At 39.5% G+C, this 24,369-nt stretch overlaps 1 protein-coding gene across 2 annotated transcripts in view; it reads right to left on the bottom strand.

Moving 5' to 3' along the window:
* TMEFF1 (transmembrane protein with EGF like and two follistatin like domains 1) overlaps positions 1-24,369 on the bottom strand; it is a 114,624-nt gene that overhangs the window by 39,426 nt on the left and 50,829 nt on the right. For both annotated transcript variants that reach the window (XM_063164501.1, XM_063164511.1), the window contains exons 2-3: positions 7,024-7,133; positions 2,635-2,764 (exon numbers count right to left, since the gene is read on the bottom strand). In XM_063164501.1, the coding sequence (XP_063020571.1) occupies positions 2,635-2,764; positions 7,024-7,133 (240 nt within the window). The remainder of the gene's footprint in view (positions 1-2,634; positions 2,765-7,023; positions 7,134-24,369) is intronic.

The following is a 24,369-nucleotide window of genomic DNA, read 5'->3' as shown; positions in this document are numbered from 1 at the left end:
GGTCTACCAAATATCTTTTAATTTGATATCTGAGTCTCCATGGAAGGTGTGTCCTGGGTTGACTATATGATGCTTTTATCCCCAATCGTCTCATTCTGTTTATGTTGAATAATAAGTTTTGCACCTTTAAGAGTGTTCCAGAGAGTGAAGTGGGGAGAGAAGAAGCGCGCAGTTTGTTTTCAGACACTGTGCTCCTCCTCCACATTCCTGCTCCTGACTGTGTTGTCTGCGGACAGACAGCGGGACAGAGCTCTTTTTTTTGCTTTTTAGTTAGTGTCAGCTAGCTGAGGCAAAGAAGTTCCCTGGACTGGTTTTTTTCCCTTTTCTTTGGACCTCTTGAAACTGCTCTGGCCTGAACACCCAGGGGAGCACCGGCAGCTGCAGCTGTGGCCCACCGGGCCGGGCCTGGCCTGCGACAATTCCAGCACCGGAGGGGCTGATCAGAGACTGAGTGAGCTGCAACCCGAGGACGGGGTTTTCTCAGTTTGTCATCTCTTTTGGAGTGGCAAGGGGTCTCATTGGTTGATATTGTTTTGGTTTTATTGTTTAATAAACAGGTTTTTTCCACCTTTCTCCAAGGAGGTATCTTTAACTCCCGGACTAGTTGTGGGGAGGGGCCGATTGGATCTGCTTTTCCCACCGGAGCTCCTTTGGGGGATTCTTCCCCAAATTTGCTCTAAACCTCGACAAGGTGTAACAGATCAAGAGCACAAATATGTCACCGTCTTGGCAGGGCATGGAGAGGTCCTGGGTGCTGACCTTTATCATCCGATATTTTGGCGTCACCCGAAGCACACCAGGCACTCAGGGAGCAGCAGGTGCCATTCTAGTGGAGCTCTGCTGAGGCACTTCAAATTGTGACAGTGTAAGTGCAGTACTCAGAGACTGAATCAGAGCCTCTGCTTCACAAACCTGCTTTCAGTACTTTCTGGAGCGTTGTGTTTCAGCACGTTTCTGGATCTGTTACACTAAGTGCTAAAAATTATGCTGTGTTTCCTGGGTTTTATGTAGGACTTAAAGAAAAGGAGAGGAAGGTTAAAAAAAAATCCTCTACTAGCTGTACAATGTAGTAATTAGTTGCCAGCAACCTGAGACTGAGAAGAATCGATTTTTCATTTCAAAATTTCTTTTTCTTAGTAGCGTAGAATGCATATATATGCAAACACACCTTGTTGTTCCTAAAACATTATCCTAGAATTTTGTCGTAGTGATAGAAATAAATTTTCATGCTGTGTGTCCATTGCTTAAAATGACTTGTGCATGAAATTAAAAAAATAAAATTTAATTATACATCCTCAGTGCAAACCTTCATATTTCTTGGGTGTTGTTACAGTAGTATGTGAGTCCTCCAAACTGGATTTCTGCAGCATCTGGAGATAATTTACAGGTGGGAGATTGGGAAAGACAAGTAATTCAGTCATCAGCCTGAGGGATGCTGGAATTCTGCTTCTGATCTGGGCACAAAACGTGGGCTTCCTTCAGTATTAGGACCAACAACACAGATGGTTTTGGACCTCAGCAAAGATGAGCCAGACCTCAGGGTAGGTCTGTGCTGCAGTCAAAGGCCTCAAAGAGCAGCTGGTGTGAAACGTGCTGCATGTAAATGAGGTAACTGGGACTGGCAGCGTGAGGACTTGGGCTAGGTACCCTGCATGTGCATTTACCCCAATTTCAGATAAGATTCTGCACCTACCACTAAGAACCAGGCCTGATAACTCTAAATTGTCATTGCAACTAACCAACATAAAGTTAGTAAGGATTGCGCATCTGAGCCATGGTCACGCTTTTGGCCGCCATATGGACGTAACCTTGTTTAGATAATTCCGAGCAACCATTCTCTATCCAAAGATGAGGGATGTCCCACAACTTAATATTTTGTGTGTATTATTTATGTACCAAAGATTGCAGTCATTGATGCTACTGAGCCATTTAATTTCATTCTAAGAAAGCCAGCCATGTATCTGGTCTCACCAGCTTTGAATCTATCCAGAGGTTCAGAACACCACTGGTGGTTAAAGTTTCTGTGTCTAAGAGTATGCTGTAATATTCAAGACAGGAAAAACCTGTCCCATGTATTTGAAATGTGGAAAAATTTATGCTTTAAGTGTGTGGAAAGACAAAAAAGGCAAGTTCATTAGAAATGTGAGATAGAATGATTTTGTAGTTATGCATATCTTCAATGTAATGACCCAAAGTCAAAGATGATGCCTTGGATACAGATAGAGCAGCAGTCAGGATGATCAGAGTCACTTGCTGGATGCTACACTAATTCTGTATATCCTAAAAATAAAAGTCCTAAAGAAATGGCTAATTTAGAATCTGCTTCAAATTTGTTAAAAGCCTTTTGATGCATATCAATGCTCCTCTATAAGCACCACAGAAGCATTAATAATCTATTTTCTCAGATAAAGTATTTCAGCTTGTAGTGTTTATTTATTAATCTGTTAGCATATCAGAAGATATATCAGATTTCTTGCCTAGCAAAAGGTTCCATTCCTAAAGAGGACTTGGGCTTTCCATATTACTTCATCCTATGAAAAGCACAAAAATTTTAATTGCTGGAATTAAGGGCAAAACTAAAGAGCTAACCATAAAACATCATTCATTAGTGACACAAAGTGATGTTTTACATACCAGAATAACAAGGTCCTCTTGATACCACTGTTATCTCTTTCTGGTGCTTGCAAGCAGCTCTCCTGAGGAAGCATTCATTTTGGTAAGTGTCTCCATTTGATCCACAAACTGGAATATAGTTCGTGTGACACTAGAAAAGAAATTATAATATAACCCAGTCATTCAGAAATCAAGTGATTAATCTGAACTGCATATTAATATACAGGAAGATAGTTGTGTTATTAACAGCATCTTATAACCCTTTTTGCTAAAGAACTACTTGAAATATATTAGTTTTTCAGTATCACTATATGTATTCCTCTTGGATCACTGAAATAATAGTCTAACTCCACATGGACTGAACATAGGAATTCAGTAGGAAAGATTAAAAGCACAAAATAACTATGGTGGGACTTTGTACTGACTAGAGGGAATATGTCAGGCATCTGGAAGTATTTGAAGGATAAACACTGAGGCAGGAGAAAACTTCTTCAAGATAAAACAAGAAAGTATGACTAGGCACAGGGGGCCAAAACTGAGCAAAGGAGAATTTAAGGAGAACAGGGCTTAAGGGGAGATTTGCTGACCTTTTTGGTCAGAACAGTCTTACAAAGGAGGTGGAAAACAATAGCCACTCTCATTAAATTCAAGAGCATCAGGAGTCTTTTACTTGGTCAACAGCTATAATAATGCTTTTCTATTACTACACTGAAAAATTTAAATCTTAAATTTAGAAGAAAGAAAGAAAGAAAGAAAGAAAGAAAGAAAGAAAGAAAGAAAGAAAGAAAGAAAGAAAGAAAGAAAGAAAGAAAGAAAGAAAGAAAGAAAGAAAGAAAGAAAGAAAGAAAGAAAGAAAGAAAGAAAGAAAGAAAGAAAGAAAGAAAGAAAGAAAGAAAGAAAGAAAAAGGAAAACATCATTCCGAATAGCTTTTGCAGAAGCTACCTACATTTTGCTGTTTTCTTATATTCTAACAGAAATAAATCCCTTGTACACATAATGTGCATTTCAGATGCTGGGACCAGCAATCTGCCAGACATCTGAGATGTCAACTCTGCTGAACTGGAGGTCCAAACAACTTCCTGCTGAACTGGAGGTCTAAACCCTGCTTCACAGCATGGAAAAGGAGATATTGCCCTTTTTGGGGGTGTGGTGGTAACTGTAAGTCAGACACCTTTTGCATCTTCAACACCCTGATGTAAAAAGAACCCAACCAAAAACAAAAGCCAAGAAGCAATGATGAAATACTGAGTAGCCATCAAAGTTCTTAACCACACAAAGTTTATGATTGAACTGGTATTGTTCAACCCATGAGAATGCATGCAGAAATAAGATTAGTTAAGCTAAAATGACTTAAAAATAAAAGAGTTTCTTCTCCAAATTCCAAATGAGAGTCTCTCCCACAAGAGTTTCTTTGTGCTTTGACATACATAAAGGTCAAAGTACTGAAATGTTAAAACATAATTTTGAAGAGTATTACCCTCCAGTCCTCTGTCATCCTGCCATAGATGACCAACTGAGAATGAACTAAGCAGGTATAAACAAAAATAAATCATTCTGCCAGCTCTAAAAATTATTTCTAACAGTTTTTCTATTACTTCCCCATAGTGAGCAGCTCTCAGACACTCAACCATTAGTCCTGCCACATGCCATACAAAAAAGTCATTTCTAGAGAGTAATTAACAGGCACCTCCCAAGGGGACAATACTTTCCAATAATCTGTTCAATAGATAATTCTCAATCCTCCTTAAGTCTCTGTATGATGTTTTTAATTTGCAGGTTCTCTTCTGAGGATAGAAAATGAAAAGTAAAGGGATTCCTTTTTTACAGTTTGGTAAGCCTTTAGTGATTTGTTACAGTACAGCCCAAAGTTCTCCTGTGAGCACCCTTCAGGAGTGAAGGTTTCTTGTGAGGAAGTCCTCTGATACCTCAAATGGCCAAAAGGGAGAGCATCTCTTCATGCACAGGATCTGCTCAGTACAGTGTGCCATGGGAAAATCCATCCAAAGTCCATCCAGTTTCCAACATCTGAATGGCTTGTAAGATTTACTCACAGTCACATATCTCCTTTTCCTATTCTCTCCTATTAAAGCAGTTATCTAATTAAACTGATTGTTGTAAAGACTTTCTTACTGAAATTGGAAAAGAGCCCCATGATGTCTCTCTCTCTCTCCCCTCTCATCCCACCTCACCCCATCTTACCTCCCACACTGGTTCGTAACACATGCACTAGATGCTGATCAGTTTTTCATTCAGGTTTTGTAAAACTCATCCAAAATACAGCAAAAGACCTTTTAGACTGCAGAGCTGTTGCAGCCATGACATTATAGGTGTTTCAAACAATACTGAAATTTGTCATCTGTTTTCCCTAATCTGAAGAAAGTTTGCCCCAGTCTCAGCCTTAGTTCATGAGTGGCTCTGATTAGTTGCGCCACTCTGATCCCCAAAACACTCCTCTGTCATGCAGATCTCACTGAGTTACAACTTCCTCAGGAGGGAAAGAGGAGGGGCAGGCACTGATCTCTTCTCTCTAGCCACCACTGACAGGATTTGAGGAAATGGCTGAAGTGTCAGGGGAGGTTTAGATTAAATATTAGGAAAAGGTTCTTCACTCAGAGGGTGCTTGGGCACTGGGACAGGATCCCCAGGGCAGTGATCACAGCACCAGCCTGACCGAGTACAAGTGTTTGGACAATGCTCTCAGGCACATGGTGTGACTCCTGGCATGTCCTGTGCAGGGTCAGGAACTGGACTCAATGACCCTTGTGGGCCCCTTTCAACTCAGCCTATTCATGGATTCTGTGATTTCCTTGCAAGCAGGAACATCTTACCTGGCCACAACCTGGATCCCAGATCAATTTAATTTTGCAACTCTTTTGTTAGAGTACATTTTTCTAAAAATTGCAGTTTTAACAACATAATAAATGCCTTGCTGTATTAAGTATTTTCCTGGCTAAAGCCTTTGACATACATAATATATATGTTATGCAAAGACACTTAGACGTCTGAACTACAAGCAGGGGTTGCAAAGTAATCTTAGGAAAACAGTGTAGTGGCACAGTAATCCAGCTCTGTGATGAATAGGAAACACACATCTGGAAGAACAGGCTGATATTCCCACATCTTCATTTCAGTGCCTCTTCAGCTGAACCACTATACACAAATGTGTCTGCTTTCCTTTCAAATCCTTGAAATATCAGGAAAAAAAAAATAGCTAGCCCTCAGACAGTCTTGCACGTGAAGAACCTAACAGTTTGGGCTGGGTGTTTGTTGCCTGGAAATTTTGGTGCTGCTAGTTGCAGCAAGTCAAGTAAGCTCAATTCAATTTGAGAGTTACAAGAAGATTTTCAACCTGCTATGTCTGAAAAACACAGTATCTTCTCCTCACCCATGGACTTATTTCCTAAGAGTACAGAATAAATTATTCAACAAGTAGAAGTAAACATGCAAGTAGTTTAAAAACAATGCTTTAAAAAAATTGCACTCTTCAAAACAAATTAACAGTTTAGCACTGTTTTTTATATGTCTTCAAGACCTGGTTATTAGGAAGTGACAAAATTTACCACCTACAAAAAACTACAAAAAATAAACCTTTGGTTGTCCTAGGATTGTATTTTTCCCCCCTTTCTTTATAATCATTATTGAGCTTTGATTTTACTATTTTGCATAAATAAATGTTACAGACAGACTGAGAGAGATGAAAAAGCCTTGTCTCATAAGAATTTTTTCCCCCTTTTAAAGGCAACTAGAACAATGTCCCTAGCACAGGTGAACAGCACACTATCAAAAGCCAGCTCTGAAACACTGGAATCCAAAACCAGTGTAAGATCATATACACACCTTTGCTATTCTGGTTCCCCTTGATTTATTATTTATTGGAAACAGAACACACAATTATTTTTAAAACACTGTAAGACAACCCACTCCAGGGCTTGCTGATAACACTGCCAGCTCTTCCAGTTTTACCATGAGTCTTGTACATAATATTTGATATATTTGTCCTGGCTAAAAACTGTAAAAAAGAAAGAATTGCTCTATTTTTCTCTAAAAAAGTTGATGGTAGAAGGGAGAAGAATTGCCATGATAGTTATAAAAACTGTAAACTAAAGGGTCAAAAACTGACAAAAAATTGAACCTGCTATTTACTTCTTTTTAAAACTTCGGAAGACATTCTAATTTAGTTTTTTTTTTTTTCTGAGCAGGACTAATTCATTATTCTAGTTCAAAACCCTTATGATCACTGATGACCCTGCTATTATCTGATCCAATCAGTGCCATTGAAAAATGAGCTTATGGTCAGAGTCCATAAGCCTGTTGCCAAGTGGAATTTTTGAAGCAGTGACTCTACAAATACTTCAACACACCTGAAGGATTTGTTAGAAATGCCAAACAAAAAGGTGAGCAGCCCTTACCTGGAACTGACACGCACATTTCAAGCCATCTCCCTCTTCCTTGCACACTCCTCCATATTTACACGATGACTCATCACACACTCTTACGTCAGATTCCCTTACATTTAACTCTGCAGAAAAACAGAAAAACGAGACAGGAAAGAAATTGTAAGATGAGTTATTTTGAGGACTGCCTTGTCCTTAAACACTTGGAGCACCCCTGCTGCCTTAGCACCATATAGAAATTAAAGGAAAAATGCCAGAGCTGTCGCTCCAGGCTGCCTTGCATGGGCTCAGCCCTGTCCCTGGGCTCCCGTCCAGGGGCACATCCTGCTCCCCAGAGGCACCTTGCCTGGCTGGGAGAGTGGTTTTGGCTAAATGCCGATTCACCTCATAAACAGATACACAGAAAGCACATATTTACACTACCCAAATTCTCTTCTATGTTTCCCCTGATGGGGATGCCACAGGGTAAAACTCTTGTCCACAGAAGTTGTTTCTAGGAGGAGTCAGGAGCTTTACACAGGTTATAGCCTATGTTTCTCACCTGCTACCTCTTTTTGCTTTACTCTCTACAAAGGTCCTGAGGAAGTAGAAAAGCTAAACCATCAGAATTTCTCTGCCTGGTTTTTCAGTCTCTGCCATGGCCGCACTGTTATCCTTCAGACTAAAAATAAATCCAACTGTGTTTAAACTATTATAATTTGCTTGCACTGTAGGAGCCAGAGTAATGAACCAGAGATCTGTGTCTTAGTTCCTGCATAAAAATATGGAGCACAAGTGGAAGATCCTGTCACTGTAAGCTGGCAGCACAGCTGGCAAGAGGGAAACCAAGGGGCTTTACACATCAACTGCATAGGCACTAGCTCCAGCACAAAGGTCTCCTAACTAGCTGCAAGCTTATTTTGGACATCACAATCCAAGGCTAGTTTTAAAAGAGAATAAATATATTCTTTTGAAATAGTTATTTGATTTGAATTACATATAGGAAAGAGAGCAAAAGAAAGCACAAGTGGGATAATGGAAGTGGTCACTGGCTGTGTGGGAACAGTGCTGGTACTATTGATACCAATCAAAAGGGCAAAATAACACCAAGGGCTCTGGAAAAATCCCCTGACACTGTTAAATGTATGGTGAAATCAGAGGATATGATTCAAAGATGTCTGTGCTATGGTTCAAGCCAGCAACCTTCAGGACTCCATAGCAAGTATGATCCTCTAAAGAGGTTCACTGACAGTGGTGTGATTTAAAATAATGTCTGTGACTTTTAATAAGCAAGAAAACTAGCTTAAAGAAAGAACTGAACACCAGCCATTCAGAAACAGGGAAAGGTAGGTCAAAAGCAGAAGAAAATAATCCTCGCTGCCACTTAGAGTCTTAAATAGGCAACCAGCCTCCTCCTCACAGCAGTATCAGCACTTTGGTATGACAGTGATAGACACCCTGGAAAACTGCTCCTATTTGTTTATGTAACATTATACACCCACACATATAGTTTATATAAATAAATAAATAAATAAACAATAATTAACGTAATAAATTTTAACACTTTTGCCACATGCTTCTATATTTAACAGAGCATGTATTTTTATGTATATTTTATGGCACTGAAGTTACAGGATTACAGCTCAATGAAAACTCCAGTCACAATCCACATATTTTTTCGTCAGCCCTGAGAAAAAATTGAGAAACATATTGATTCTTTTCCCTCCATATGTCCATGGCTCCCAAAAGCACAGATGAGGAGGGCAATGTGTGTAACAATGGGCAGATAGGTATCCTGGTTGCCATCACAACCCTGTGCCTGTGTTCTCTAATGTTATTCTTAATGTCGCCGTTTATCAAGCGTGACTGCTGCGTTGTAGGGACCGAGCTAATGTGACAGAACATCGCAGCTTTTCAATTTAATGTGCTCGTAACTCGCTCCTGAAGGAAATGTGCCTTTCTTTCTCTTCATGAAGGGCTGTTCCACAAAGATGAACAAACTATCAAAATTAATTAAGGGGAAATGATTGTCATATCTGAAAGAAGGGTCCACCTTTAGGTGATACGACATTTGAGAAAATGACATTCTAAAAAGGAATACCTGTACAGTCAAATTAGAGCATGCACCGCTTTCAAAAGACTCTGTTCATCAGGTCAGGAAAACAATGAGATGTTGGTCTCCCTTGCCCGACTCTCAGCTGAGCGTGCTGGACTCAGTGCTGTGCAACATCCTACCCCATGCTCCTGACCAGCAGAAGAAACCCCTGGGCAGCTGCAACTCCTGCCTGTATTTCTGTGAGTCTACACAACGTCCAACTGCCTAGCAGTGTAGTGCAGACTTTTCCCCAATATTGGTGTTCGCCCAGTGTGGAGAGGGCACACAGACATGCAGAAAGGAGCCCCTTCACCACAGTGGTGGGCAAGGGACCTCACTTTTTTGCAGAGGAGAAGGATGGGGTGAGCCCAGAAAGAGAAGTCAGGTGGCAGTTCAGCATCAAGGCTGAACTCAAGATATACTCGTTCATAGCTTAGCTATTGCTCTGCCTGCAACAGCCAGAGAGAAATGGAAAGATTTCAGAACAAAACTGTAAGAAAGGATATGAAGACGGGGGTGCAGAATTAGCCCTTGTAAACCAAGGAAAAAAATATTTGGCATTGTTTTTGATCCCACAGAAGGAATTAAGAGGAGAGAAAGCTTTGCTTTTAATGGTTACTTCATTTTAGGCATGGGTTGTTTTTCTTTCCATATAAATGATAAATACTGATTATAAGCTTTATGGCATTAAATGAACACTGAGCAGGAAAGGTCATGCAGAGACCAGGAGACAACATGATTTTTCAAAGTTGAACCAAAACAAGATATCCTGGTGATTGGCACTTGAACATGACAGATGAACTTTATTCTATGACAGGATGTCACCTAATCCCTTATTCCATTCAGTGGCAAATTCCAGCAGCAGTGAAATCAGGCCTCCAATGTGTGCATGATTACATCTGATGGAATCACAAGTACTGGGAGGTGTGGTGGCTGTAATTACTTCTGCACCCACAGCACTCCGTTCAAAAAGGAGTGCATGTGGGTGGGTGGATGATGTTAAAAAGGTGATGCGAGGAGGAACTCTAGATGTCTTGCGTGTCTGAAATGTGCGCTCTTCTCAGTGAATTCCCCACAGAAAAAGAATTAAATGGATTCTCTGCAATTATTTCCAGCAGAGTGGAATCATCACTGTAAGAGCAGGTCCATGAGAAGAGCAGGGATATGTAGCAAATGGTTTAGGGTAATTTCTTGCATGTTTCTTTAGTGCCTATTGTAACTCGTTTTCTTGACTTCCAGCAGGTATAAATAAGAGAAAGCCTCAGTGTGATTCATTAGGCACAGTGAGAATATGCTAGGTAGTAATCCATCAATTCCCAAGAGAAAATATAATTAGCGCAATTAAATCAGGCTTCGAAATTTATGATAAAATTAATCTCCAAAGACCTGAAATGAGGCATTAAAAATGATTTGCTAGTATCTGTTCAGCCAATACACTTCCTGGTTGTGTGAGGCCTGACTGGCACAGAGCAGCTTGCAAAGACATGCAGCAAGGTCTTCTGGGTTTGTCTTTTTTTCTCTGTTGAAAAGAATTCACTTTGTGAAAATTTGTTAGATCAGTAAAGATGAGGAAAGCCTTCTCCATTTTGACTCCTTTCAGAGAATGTGAAGTACAGCTCAGTACAAGTAGCTGTAGATTGGCTTTCTGCCTGTGACCTCAAAATGCATTGCTCTGAGGCTCTTGTTATAAGGTAAATTACAAGTGTCAAAATGCTGAACCTGAAGATGAAATCAAATTTGTAGCTTTAAGTACATCAAACATCTTGTTTCCATCTGGATATCTCAAGAATAAAGTAAAATCTAAGATGGGCAAATCTGTTTGCTTTGTTTTTTCATAACTCATGTTTCTTCTGGGGTTGGCAATAGTACATAGTAATGATGAATGGATATAAGGAACCAAAAAATAGCTTTCCCACATGAAAGTGAGCCTGTGACTAGTGCAGCTGTGCCTGAGAAAAAACTCACTCTGCCTGCCTATCTGTTATTTCTTTCTATGGTAAGTTTCCAAACAGTAGGTGTTGGGACCCCTTGCTGCCTTCTGCTCTTAACCTATGGGTTTGGTAAAGAAGGGGTAAAAGGGTAAAAAAATTAGCATTAGAGGGAAAAGGCAAGGATTTTTTGTCCTCCAAAAAATTTTGTTCTTCGTGAAGCCAAGCTTTAAATTAGGTACAACCTCTGATGGATGTCATATATAGACACATACACACGGAGGGACCTGGGAGAGTTTACAAAAAGGCTGCAATTCTACAGCTTAATAGAACCCCCAAAGTTGTAAGAACTCGAGTTGAGTCAACATAGGCTTGGAAAAGGGGCTCAGGAGAAATTATGCTGTGTAAGGACATGTCAGAGCACACAAAGTCTACTGGAGACAGTGATATTTTGACTAGAGCTCTCAGGACCACAAAACAGTCAAAGAAGGCAAAATTGGAACAGAAAACCTATAACCTGCTCAGTTTTAGATATCAATCTAATAATCTTATGACTGGATTGGCTTGGACAAATCACTGGCTTTTTTTTTTTTTGTTTTGTTTTTTTTTTTTTTTTTTTTTTTTGTTTTGTTTTTTTTGTTGTTTGTTTTGTTTTGTTTTGTTTTGTTTTGCCAAATTATTTATAAATGGAGAATTTAATGGGGAAAAAAACCCACCCAACAAAATCTTTCCCTTATAAAGAGAATTATAAAGCTGAGGTGCTCACACAAGTACAGTAATACAAATACAGTAATAACCTGAGTGTTGAATTGAGCTCTTGACTAAACCTTTACCTGCCAGCCACAACCTTTGCCACACAACAAAGAGGATTCTCAGAGCCAGGCCTCTGATCCCATGCTTCCCAAGGACAGCCTGCCCGCTTCAACCAGGTGAGTCTGAATGGCACTGCAAAAAAAATTATCCAGGGAAGTATTTTGGGTGTCCCTGGAATACCTCTGCTCACCTCCTGCTGCCAGCTCAGAACAAAACTGCACAATTCTCCTGTAAATCCTACTCATGGCTTGCAGACATACGAGCATCCCATCTGGTAGTGGCTTCAGTCACTTCAGATTTCCATCACCCACAGTGACTCTGACATTGGTTCAGAAACTTAGCTCACATGCACATGTCTATACATGAACATTTACATTTAGAAGTCTTAATCTACAAGCTCAGCTCCATCCCACAGCTTTTTGAAGTGCATCCAGAACAGCCTTTCCTGCAGGAAGTCATGCAAATGCTTACAGAGCTGTTCCACCCAGGCTCTGAACAGAAAGCGTAATTGTGGGAACTTCCTAATATCTAGGGAAGGTATATATTAGGAAAAATACCTTGAAAATACCTAAGGCAGCCCTGACACAGCTTCATGCCTTCCATCAGGTGCTGTCACTGTTCACCAGAGAGAAGAGGTCAGTGCCTGCCCCTCTGATTCCCCTTGTGAGGAAGCTGCAGCCCACGAGGAGCACGAGGAGCTCTCCCCTCAGCCTTCTCTTCCCCAGGCTGAACAGACCAAGTGACCTCAGCCACTCCTGGCGTGCGTCCCATCCAGACCTTGACTCTTTCCCCATCCTTGTTTGGGGAAGGGAACATTGGGACATTGCTGGCAAACCACAAGCTTCCCAAGTAAGTGTGCATCGGTGATAAAACCTGAGATTACCATTTATTTGGGAATTAATAAACAAACTCTGGATTATGTTTTCACAGCATTTTATAATCCTCACTTTTCAGCAGTCGTGGATTATGTAAATCACAATAATTTGCATTGTAGAGTTTATGTTTGCTGATTTTCTTCTCAGAAATTGTCATAGGTTATGGGTGAAGAAAAAGAGAGCAGACAAGCCCCTCAGACAAAATTAGCAATTACTTGTCCAAATACATAATACTTGCTTGTGTCAAACAAGGCAAAGCAAGACAGAACAGGTCATGCTATCTTGTTCAAATGAAAAACTATGTTTTTCAGAAAAGAAAACAGACAATAAGACAAACTACTGGGAAATAATTTAGAGAAAAGAAGGATGCCCCTCAGACACTGCATATCCCCTTTGAAGATGGCTGTTGCCACTGATTTGAGGTGACAGTTTAGCAAAAAATTATAAGAAATTAAGAATGTGGAGAGTGGAAAGAGAACAACAAAAAGAATTTTTAAATAAAGGCAAACAGAGAAGAAAAAGAGAAAAATGAAAATGTAACACAAGAAAATCTAAAACAAATGTAAGCTTTGAATAATTAAACCAGTTAAAAGTCATTTGAACGTCCTTTTCCTGATGTGATATGTTATAATTTTCTTTCAGACTTGAATTAAAAGAAAACAATTCAGTGGGACAGCCAAGAGGTTTTATGAAAAAAAAAAATAAAAACAAACAAAATTATTAAAATTAATTTACTCTAAAAAGACAACTGTAGTCTAACAGCATGCAAATACTCTCACATTTTTTTAATTGGTCAATTGATGGATGCCTTGTGTGGCTGATGGCAAATCTGCTGTTTTGAAAACAATCTTAGGCAGTATTAGAGGATAGCCAAACCTGTTTTGCTCTGTCTCAGTGCAATATTTAATGCTCAATTGTGCAGAATGAAAAAGTAAAGCTGTGCTTTGGCTCTTGAAAATGCTATCTGAGTGAATAAAGCTTGAAATATTTCCCTAAAACTACTTTTACAAGACTGCATTAGCTTTTGATTGCTTAAGTGCTGTCCAATTTATCTAGGATGATTATACTTTTACATTTCAAATAACCATAGTTTCCTTTTTGAGCAGAGGAAAACTGAATGCATACATGCTGCTGAAGCAATTAGTATTCTTGTACACAATAGGAAACCACAGCAATTTTTAACAACTAGCACTCACACAGCAAGGTAACAAGGCAGGCTTTGAACCTGAGAGTCTCCCACACTGCAATATTCACATTGCTGGTGTGCCTGAGATTAACTCTATTCAGTGTGAAAAAATAAGGAAAAGTGCCATAGCGACAAGTGTTTTTATGACAGCTCCATCAAAATATTGGGTGCAGCTGGTGGCACATTTCTGCTTCCATCAAGGGAAAAAAAATACTTGCAGAGAAAGTTAACTTCTTTTTTATATTAAAAGCTTTGGCAATATTTCAGAAATTCTATATAATCTGTAGGTGAATATGTAACCAAATGGTACAAATTGACAAGCTGTGCAGTTGGTTGGAGACAGGGATAGATGTGGTGGGTACCTGGAATTATTTTCTCTCTCATGAACACTTTTGGATCAAGGTCAGGCAGTGCAGCAATCTGGCCTTCAGGACCTGGGTCAGGTGTGCTTCTCTGTCAGCAGCTATCCAGGACACTGACTTTAAAAAAAACTTGCTTGCAAAGCAGAATATATCTTACTACAAAAAATTATTGACTATGATTATGCAAACCCATTATAAAAAGTAAGCATGTCCTTGCATATTTTTACATAAAATTAAAGTATTAGAAAAGGAACACGCTCATACAGCATATTTACAGCAAGATTGATTAAAACACACATTATCAATCTTCAGCCTCTAAGGAAATCCAGGCTGTGGAAAGGCTGTGCAGGAGCTGCAACTTTCCAAACAGGTTGGTTTGTTCCTATAACTTTTTCACTCACTGGGGAATTTCAGCCAAACCTGACAGCAGGAGAGTCCTAGGACACTGATCTTCCCAAAAGCTGATGGAAAATCAGTGACTGCTTGGAGAAAAGGGGTCTAATGCCCAATGTCTCCACTGCCAGTTGGAGGAATTCAGGGCATGTCCTGGTTTCAGCCAGGGTAGAGTTAACTTCTTTTCAGTAGTTATTTTGGATTCAGAATGAGAATGGGTTGATAATACACTGATGTTTTGGGGTTTTGTCATGTTTATCCCAAGTCAAGGACATTTTTTTTCCTTGTCTCATGCCCTGCTAGTGAGAAGGTGAACAAAAGAATCTGTGAGGGAGCACAGCTGGGACAGGTGATCCAAACTGACCAAAGGGATATTGCACACCATAGAACATCATGCCCAGTGCATAACATAGGAGGAGTTACCTGGAAGGGCAAGTGATCTGGGTTCAGGAAGGAAGGTCTGGCATCAGTCAGTGGGTGGTGAGAAATTGCATTGTGCATCACTTGTTTTTTTTTCCTTTTAATTGTCATTATTATTTACCATTATTACTGTAAGTCACTTTAACTTCAATTATTAAACTGTTCTTATCCCAACATACAAGTTTTACTTTGATTTTCCTCCACATTCCACTGGGGCTTCGAAGGAAATTGAGAGGGGGTTAAGGAGTGGTTGCATGATGCTTAATCTCCAGCTGTGATTAAAGCCATGACACTGGGACAAGGCTCATGCAACCATAACACATACACATGCAATGTATTCATTTTCACAAACATATGCAAATAAGTGGCTCCTATTGACTCTTTTCCACTCATGGCACTGTCATGGTCTTTGCCATACTGAGACTCAGAAATTTAGACTTTGATCTTGTAAACACATGGACTTTCAGGATAGTGGCAAACTTGTGCTGCTTAATGCTAATGCCTATACAAATGGATTTATTCTGGTAGGTTAACTTTAAAAATAGTGCCCTTATACTTCACCAGTCTTCGACAACTAATGGGACTCCTAGGAAATTTTTCATTTGGGTAAATTATACTGTTAAGCCTTGACAGTTGTGCAGCATGTGCAATTACAGCCAGTGGGAAAATGTTATTTGTCCTTGCTCCCTTAATGTTCCCTTGCTTTCTTGCTCTGTCTCTCAGTTTGCAGAGTCAATGGTCAAATACCCAAAACATTTGCAAGCAATTTCGTAAGGGTCTTCTGTCTCTCCTCTCCCCTGCCCCCTCAGCTGGGGAGCTTCTCAGGCTTTCCAGCATCATTGCCCATATAGGAACACATCCAGCCAGCACAGCGCTCCCATGGAAGCTATAGCTTTGGCTAATGAGTCCTTGTCCTGAAGAAATCTTTCTATGCCAATTACAAACCAAGGTGAACTCTTCAGTCCTGTTCATGAAGTAAATCTGATTGTTAGTTTCCCAAACCTTGAGAGGAGTGGGAAGCTGTTCAGACACTGAAACAAACATTTAGACTCCTAAAGAACCAGAATCCAAGTAAAATAGTGGTAAAAATGAACACTAAATCAATTAATAATCTTCCATAAACATTTCAGGGAATTTCTTCTTCAATCTGTAGGTGACATATGTAACTCAAGTTGATTTCTAAATTGGAAAATTATATTGGTCAAATTCTGATCCCATTCCTTGCACAAAACTCAAAGGCATAGGGTCCAGGGACCAGCTAGCCAGATTAAGAGCCAGAATAGAGGTGTCATGTTCTATTGGGTCTCCAGAATGACAATATTTGCATACAGGTAGGGGATGGATGGCTGATGGCTCTACTTTGCCCTGGCCCTAATTCCTGAGCTCCTTCTGTTTTCTGCTCCTCACTTTCATTTTTTCTACAGCAGAAGAGAAACAAGCCCTGGTGTGAGCAGCCAAGAAGATGCCAAGAAGATGCAGCTTTTCTATAACCATGTCAGTCACCTGATCACTGCCTACAGAGCTCTGGGATGCAGGCAGAGAAAGGAGCCTTCATCCCTGTGAGCAAGAGTAAGGGAAGCGGTTAAAGGGCCTGATCACGAGGCTTCTTGTCATTGTTGGAACAAGGGCTGAAGTCAGCAGAAACCTGATCACATCAGAAGTATGTCCATTTGCTACAAAGCCCACATATTTTCTTCACTCTCAAGGTCATGTCAGTCTATGTTTGTCTTCAAGTCCCAGCATGAAAAGAACTGAGCTCTATATGTGGGTTGACACTTTCCTCTAAGGAAAGCCATGGAAGTGACTTGGCTTCTTGCTTGTTTTACTTCATTTTAAAGACATTTGGGGGGAAATCAAAGCCAACTATAATTCCTCATTAACATCCCCACTTTTTCTTTCCCTTACTCTTCTTGTGGTTTTGGTGTCAGAGAGATATTTAAAAAGCAGCTGAGTCTTGGTCCTTGAAAGCTCCACAGAAACTGTATTCTCAGCTGTGGAACAGCCTCCCAGGTTGTCATGTAGGGATGAGTTGACCTTCTGGGAGCCATTATTTCAAAAACTAAAATAATTTCAATAATGGTTTTTAAAAATAAAATCTCTCCCAAGTAGAATGGAAAGCACTTAGAGGGAACTGCTGGCTTTTCATGGATGAACCAACACAATGCTGACATAGATAACACTGCACAACTCAGGTTATTACACATGCTCTGCATATTACACACATTATGCATGATTGCCAAAAATTGTATGTTTCTTGGAGAAGAAAAAGAGAATATTTTTAAAATGAGAAATATATATACATGCACTCAAACCCCATATTTTCAGTAAAGTATATTTTCAATGTTTACTTCTGGCTCCAATGCTACTACTCACTCCCTTCTAGTTTTCCATTTATCACATTTTTCCTTTAGAGATCAAAAAACAGAAGAAGAAAACTCTCTGGAATGGAAAGTCCTTACATTTCTCAGCTACAAACCCCAGAAAAACAGATGTCTTTGGTGAATTTTCTAGAAAAACACTATTTACTACAAAATGGTGTTTATGAGGAACAAGTCTATTTGAAAAGATGTTTTGACATTTGGCATACATAATTTGAGGATCCAGTCCTATGAATGCCTGCACAGAGACTTAACCCTGAGCATTTGTGATACCTAAATAAGCTGAATGGAACTGATTATGTGCAAGACAAAGAATGTCCTTAAGTGCTTGTAGGATCAAGGACACAAGCAATTTTTTGAGGATCTGATTTTTATGCAGAAGGCAATTAACTTGACTTAGACTTCTGTCTGTTGGTTACAAATGTGTAGAATTACAGAGAGGAGAATTTTTTAAAGCTCTGTGTATTTCCCAGGTTTGAAACTTTCCCTTAAAAGCAGCAAAAAATATCTGACAAAAAGTTGTCAGATAGCGTATTAATCTTAATTATTCACTCTCTACAGGGAAAATGCTGCTGTCTGCAAGACCATTTGATAGTGGAAATCTATAATGTGACTTCAAATAGCTTAAATTTTAGGTATTACTCATTGCTCCCAGTTACTATCATTAGCAGCTATGTGAAATACCTAGAGGCTGCAGTGAAGATCAGAGCTCCCTTCTGAGAGGCATGGGTAAGAAGCAGCCCATTACTTACAGCATAAGAACAGAAACCATACAAATTGTGATAAAAATTAGATAATATCACTTCCCTTTCAGTGGATGCGAATAAGGAAGAAAATTATATATAGAGGGAAGGATTTATTCAAGGCAGCAACACAAGGCCAAGGCAGGATGCCACAATAGAGCTTGTCCCTGTCCAATTGTTTTGCTACAAGGTCACCTTTTCTCACTCCCATCACCTTCCCTTTAATAGAAATATTTTCAACATCACAGCTAGAAAATCATTGTGATCACCAAAAATGGAGCAGACACAAAAAGATTTAGGGAGTACATGTTGATTAATTTTAAAAAATGAGAGAAAAAAATGAATACTAACACGCTAAGGCTACTAATGCTAACGGAAGAGTTGTGTTGATGTATTAAATGCAGCTTGCAGGACTCATTTGCTGTATTCAAATGGCTGATAATCACTGCTCAGAATTCAAACTGTGCTGCTGTGATAGAGCCTAATGCAGACAGTGCCATGCAAACCCAGAAATGTGTCTCATAGTCCCACTGGGAAAAACTTGTTTGTTCAGGAACACAACACTGTAGGGAGTTGGCTCTTGTGCAGCAAGACATGGAAATATGGAGGAGCCTCAACAAGCTTTAAGGATGTGCTTTGCCCTAGGGAGGGTGGGACAGGGGGGCAAAGAAGAGGGTAAGTTTGGCTTAAATCCAATACAGATACTATTTTTTAGAAAAGACACTGTCTTGGCAAGGGTGTGAGGAAAAGGACCTATGCTCACAGCTCCACCCTGCGTGGTCCCCTCTGCCAGGGCAGGTGGTGTCCCTGTGCACTCAGGACCAGTTTTCTGCTGGAAACACCTTGTCTCACACGCTCTCTCTTTCCAGTCAACAGATATTTCCAGGAGCTGATCCATTCCTTTCATAAATTGTAAGAGAAACCACTCCTGCAAGGCTCAATTGTGAGTGCAGCTCAAGGCTGACTGAACATGGGGGGAAATCTGCTGTACCTAGAATATCCAACTGACATTTTCCAAAAATGTCAGCACATCACCTGTCATCAGAAGGTGATGGGGGCTGCAAAGGTTTTGAACATCTAGCTAGATCTGAAAACTGTAAACCTGTCATAAATCTTATTTCTAACTATGCAAAAGTGGAAGAGCCTGCCAAACTTAGGCACAAACTTAGGAAGAAAAAAGTAAATTTCATGTTTGCATAACCTGCACACTAGAGAGACTACAGATCAAACTTGACAGGTTGTGGTCACACGGTAGGAAGATCTTAATTCCAGAACCTAATTTCAAATTTAATTCAAGTTAGTAGTGCCTGACACCCATTTTCTATATGGAAGAGTCTGCCTTGCCTTCCCCAGAGAAAATCAGAAGATCATTTCCCCTGTCACAAACACCCCTTCAGTGCTACTCCAGACACTCTTCTGGCAGCTCTGCAGGGCTGGGCCACCATCTCCAGCTGAGTGAATGAGGGGATGGGTGGGTTGAACACTTGGTGAGGGATTCAGCATTACCACTGCTCATCTGCACCAGCATTTTCAATTTAATAGAAACTGATAGAGCTGAGGCAAAAGGAAAACTTTCAGAAAACAGTCTTTTTGCAATGATAATGATTATGAATGTTTTCCATAATCTCGGCCAAGATCTTTGTGCAAGACCTCTGCTGACACTGCTGATCGATTCTTCGTACACAGGATTACTGAAAGGCCTGTGAAAACAAATAACTGGAAACATCTTCCCTCCAATTCCCTAATGCTGTTCACAACAGTTTCATATAAACACAACCTTACTCGTAACCAGGTGAGGGAAATCAGCAGGGCCTCATGGCTATCTCTTACATATTACATTCTGCTCCCAGCAGCTGTAAATTCAACACTTCGCTAGGCATTAAATTTACTCTCAAGAAACATTTTATAAGAGAGGTGACAGAGTTATTGCACTGTTGCAGCTGTGGAGTCAGATGGCAGTGTGCCAGAACTCCAACAAAATTTTAAATTAAAAATCTGACCATCTGCTATAGGTGGGAAAAGGGGGCTTTTATGTCCAGGCTCCTCCCTTAGTTTTGTAATTTTCCTGGTACCTAAATGCACGGTCTGGTGTGCAGCAGATGCCATACGCTTTTCCAATGACTTCTTATTTGCAGCTAATAAGCACTGGAATGTCTTAAATATTGAAGAGAATCAGGAATTACTTCTTAAATGGCATTATGTCCTGCTATTACTCAGTATGTGACAAAGCAGGGTAGTACTTTTCGAAAACTTCCAGTTACTTTAGGATACCCCCAATAATAAAATCTGATGAGGTTTACTTACTTGCTACTTGAAACAGGACCAACAAGGAGAACAAATGTTTTTTACCATCTTCATCCTAACTAGCTCTTCAATCAATAGTTAGAGGTGGTGTATCCTTAAATATTATGATAAACTGTTTAAGAGCTTCTTTGAAAAATAAAAAAAGTGTGAGTGCCTTCAGGTAGGAAATCATGTTTTTGGGGTCCGACCTTCACATGAAAATGTTATGAAATTTGAAATAATTGCAGAACAGGAAACATTTTATTGATGCTTACATGAACATTGACAGTGCTGCTTTTATATAATTCTAAATCACAGCCTAAAAGAATGGTAGAAAAGTGTAAAAATGGACCTGGACTCTCACATTTACATTCATAGATGGGAAAACACACAATGCATTGGATCCGAGTTGAGTATGGCAGGTCCTGACACTAAAATGTGCACAGCAGTAGCTTGTTTAATCAATAGTGAAGATAAACTCTAAAAGAAGGATTCTGTCTAAGTGTATATTCTAATACTGAATTCTAATTGTATATATCATTGTAATCCCCCATGCATTATTCAAATGATCATGCCTGTTCCTATTTTTGCTATACAAAGTGGGGAGAAGAGCAAAGCCCCTGAATTGTATCTAGAGCCATGTATTGACTCAATAGCTACTTCAAAGGCCAGTTACACTTATCAATATTAAACTTAAAAAAAAAAAAAATTGAATTCACTGTTTCTCCTGACAGATAAAAGACTCAGACTTTCTAGGGGATATTTTCGCAGCTCATGGGCCACCTCTTTCTTTCCTCTTCTTCATTCTGCACAATGCTCTATGAAATATGTTTGGGGCCTCTGGGTCCATTAAATGCACATCTTTAAAGCAGTCTGGCTCAAAGGGCCCCATGATTAGGCTGAAAGAGCTCCCTTCTCCAATGTGAAATGGCACCAGAGACACTCTGAAAGTGTTCAAATCCCAAACACCATGTCTGCACCTGAGCTCAGCCCTTGTGCACACAACACAGACAGTTGTAATACCCACTGTGCAGAACAGTGTTTTTTTCCAGAATGCTCTTTGAAATCTGAAGACATAGCTGACATACCTTTAGAATACTAAAAAAATCACAAAAACTATTATAAGAGAAGTCACATTTCCATACCCTTTTAGGATTACTACAGAGAAATGCCATGGAAATTTAGCCAATTTTTAGTACTTCCCAAGTACATTTTAGTAGCTTTTATAAAGACATCATACTGGATACTGATGGGTAATTATGCAGTCCCTTAATCAACTTTAGATTCCTGCTATATTTATATCACAGTGGGTAGGTTTCCCACAAAAACTGGTTTGGGGCTAATCTCTTGATGATTTGGTGGCTGTAGAAAAACATTCTGTCTACATGAGGCTGTCTGAAACATTAAGACATCAAACACATAAATCTGCTATTGTGCCACTGCAGGACTTCAAAAATACTATTAATATGTATTCTGTAATATCTAAGATGTCCACAGGACTTTAAAACAGATGAACACAAATTTCAAAGGCAAGGTAAATATTAATTCAGTTAGATCAAAATACAGAAAGAATAGATAATGAAGAGAAGTGCCAGGAGTCAGATAAAGGATGCCAGGCATTGACAATAAACAAGAAGAAAAACTCTTAGGAGAGGTTCAGTAGCTCCTTTTAGCTCCCCCCTCATAATAGGAGTTTTCAGCATTGTTTACTGGCCATGTTATCTTTTTAAAACTGATTCCAAATAATAAATTTAATGTCTTTATTCTAAATTTAAGCTTTAGACTTTCATTAAAAGCTCTCACAGCTGGTTTCTTCTGGAAGGTTTGGGGGGAAAGAGTGGGCTGGAAGCACTCGCTGTTCAGAACAGCATGAGTCTTTTATGAGTTTTTTTTGCTGGTGCCACGCAGTTTTACACTTTTCCGTGCATTTCCTCACAGCTCATGCAGCTTTTGGAAAGAGCCATTACCCAACACATTAGGAAGAAAACCAAACACTCTGTGTGGAACGCCACACTTATTGATACATTTATGCAAACCCCTCTGCTGCCTTCCCAGGCCGCTGTGCTGTAGACGCCTGAGCCACAACTTGGTAGGGAGGACAGTGAGGGGCTCCAGGGCTGGGCACATGAACCAAAGCTGCCCTGGGATCACTCCTTCAGCACACAGGGCACAGGGAACATGGGATTGAGCTCTGCCACCTCTAAATAGCTCAGGAACTGGGAAACCTCAGAGGCATCCAAAGAAATGTGCTTCATCTCCTTATCCTTATTCATTTCGTCTTATATTAATCAGTCATCTTGTACTATTCAACTGGCCATCCTTCAGCATCCTTCAGCAAATGGAAAGGAACTTTAAAATTAGGCAAGACTGTAAGACTTAGTGATCAGCTGAGTTCACTCATCCTCTCTGTTTCCAGCCCTATCGTAAAGTTCTGTGCATCTTCCCCATTTTTGGGTACAAATAAAAAGCCCACCTTTGACAAAGACCCATTTTCACTGATAACCATGAACTGGCATGATTAAGATGGTTGAAAGGATCCATAATTCAATACTACTATTAAAATAGAAGATAAAAACAAAATGGGCTGAAAAATTCATCTTTGAGTAGCATCATGTAGAAACCATCAGCCATTTAAAACCTACTATGGTGAGTAGGGAAATTTTGTTCTATCTTATCTGTGAATGATCCCAACTTCATTCTTTCTTTGTCCACCTCTTATCTTTCTTTTCTTAGATTTTTCACCTCATCCTAATTTTTGCAGTAACGTAGGATCAGCTTGTGTCTTGGAACTTAGGTTGGAACACATCGGCAGCCAATACTTTGGAGAAAAACTAGACTGGGGTAGGTATTGCAAAAGGCAATTTAGAGTGTGTAAAAAGTAATTATAACAATTTTAAAGAAAATAAGTAAGAAATAGTATAAAAATGGATTATGGGCAATTGTAGGCTATACTGTAACTACCTTATAGTTTTAACCCACCTAGGGGATCATTTCCCATAAACAAGTGTAGACATTAAAGACCATTGCAAACCTGAAACAAGAAAGAAATTATATGAAAATACAAGATATGCAACAAGATTCTACTTCATATATCCTTAAACTTATAGGCAATGATGGGTCAGAAGATCTGTCGTTGGAAACACTGACTGCAAATAGAGCATGTTTTCTACATGCATGGGTAAAATTTATGCTTGTATTTTATTTCTTATAGAACTGAAACAACTTCTCTTGCCTGAGTGGAGCACAAATTACTTTATCTGAGTAACAAGATGGTGACATTCTCTGAATCCGTCTCTTGAGCCCTTTTTCTAACCTATTATATATGGTTCAAACAATTCTTTAGATAGGTTATTAAAAATAAATGTAACATTTCCCTTCCTTTTCCCAGTATCTTCATTTGAGATCTAACTCTTCAGCAGTGTCTGAAGGCAAAGAACTGCAGAATATATTACAAACTACAGATATAAAAACACAGCTGCACTCAACATTGGAGAATTTTTTTTCTCTTTCAGAGTACCTGAATGTTGTACTTCTTGCAGCCTTTCCTCACCATTATGGCATTTATGTTTTCTGTGTCTGACATTTCAAATATGTCTTAAAGAATCTTAAGGATCTTTGGCCCTAGCTTTTTTAAATGGCATTTGAAGAAGATTCTTTGAATGATGCTCACTCAATATTACAACTTTCTAATTGTATTATTTCTATTTCAACTACTTGATTGATATAATTTTAGCATCTTTTTGTATTAGCTTTCTACTACATACTTTCTATGATAAAAAATTATCAATTAAATTTTGATGTGAGTGGGATTTACACTTAATATAAACTCTCTCACCTTCAGTGTCTGAGCACTTGAGATATGCCCTAGACATGTCTCAGCTGCCTAAGAAGGAAATGTGAACACAG

This window comes from Melospiza melodia, chromosome 1, assembly GCF_035770615.1.
Source record: "Melospiza melodia melodia isolate bMelMel2 chromosome 1, bMelMel2.pri, whole genome shotgun sequence".
Classification (NCBI taxonomy): domain Eukaryota; kingdom Metazoa; phylum Chordata; class Aves; order Passeriformes; family Passerellidae; genus Melospiza; species Melospiza melodia.
This window is presented reverse-complemented; position numbering and strand designations above follow the sequence as displayed.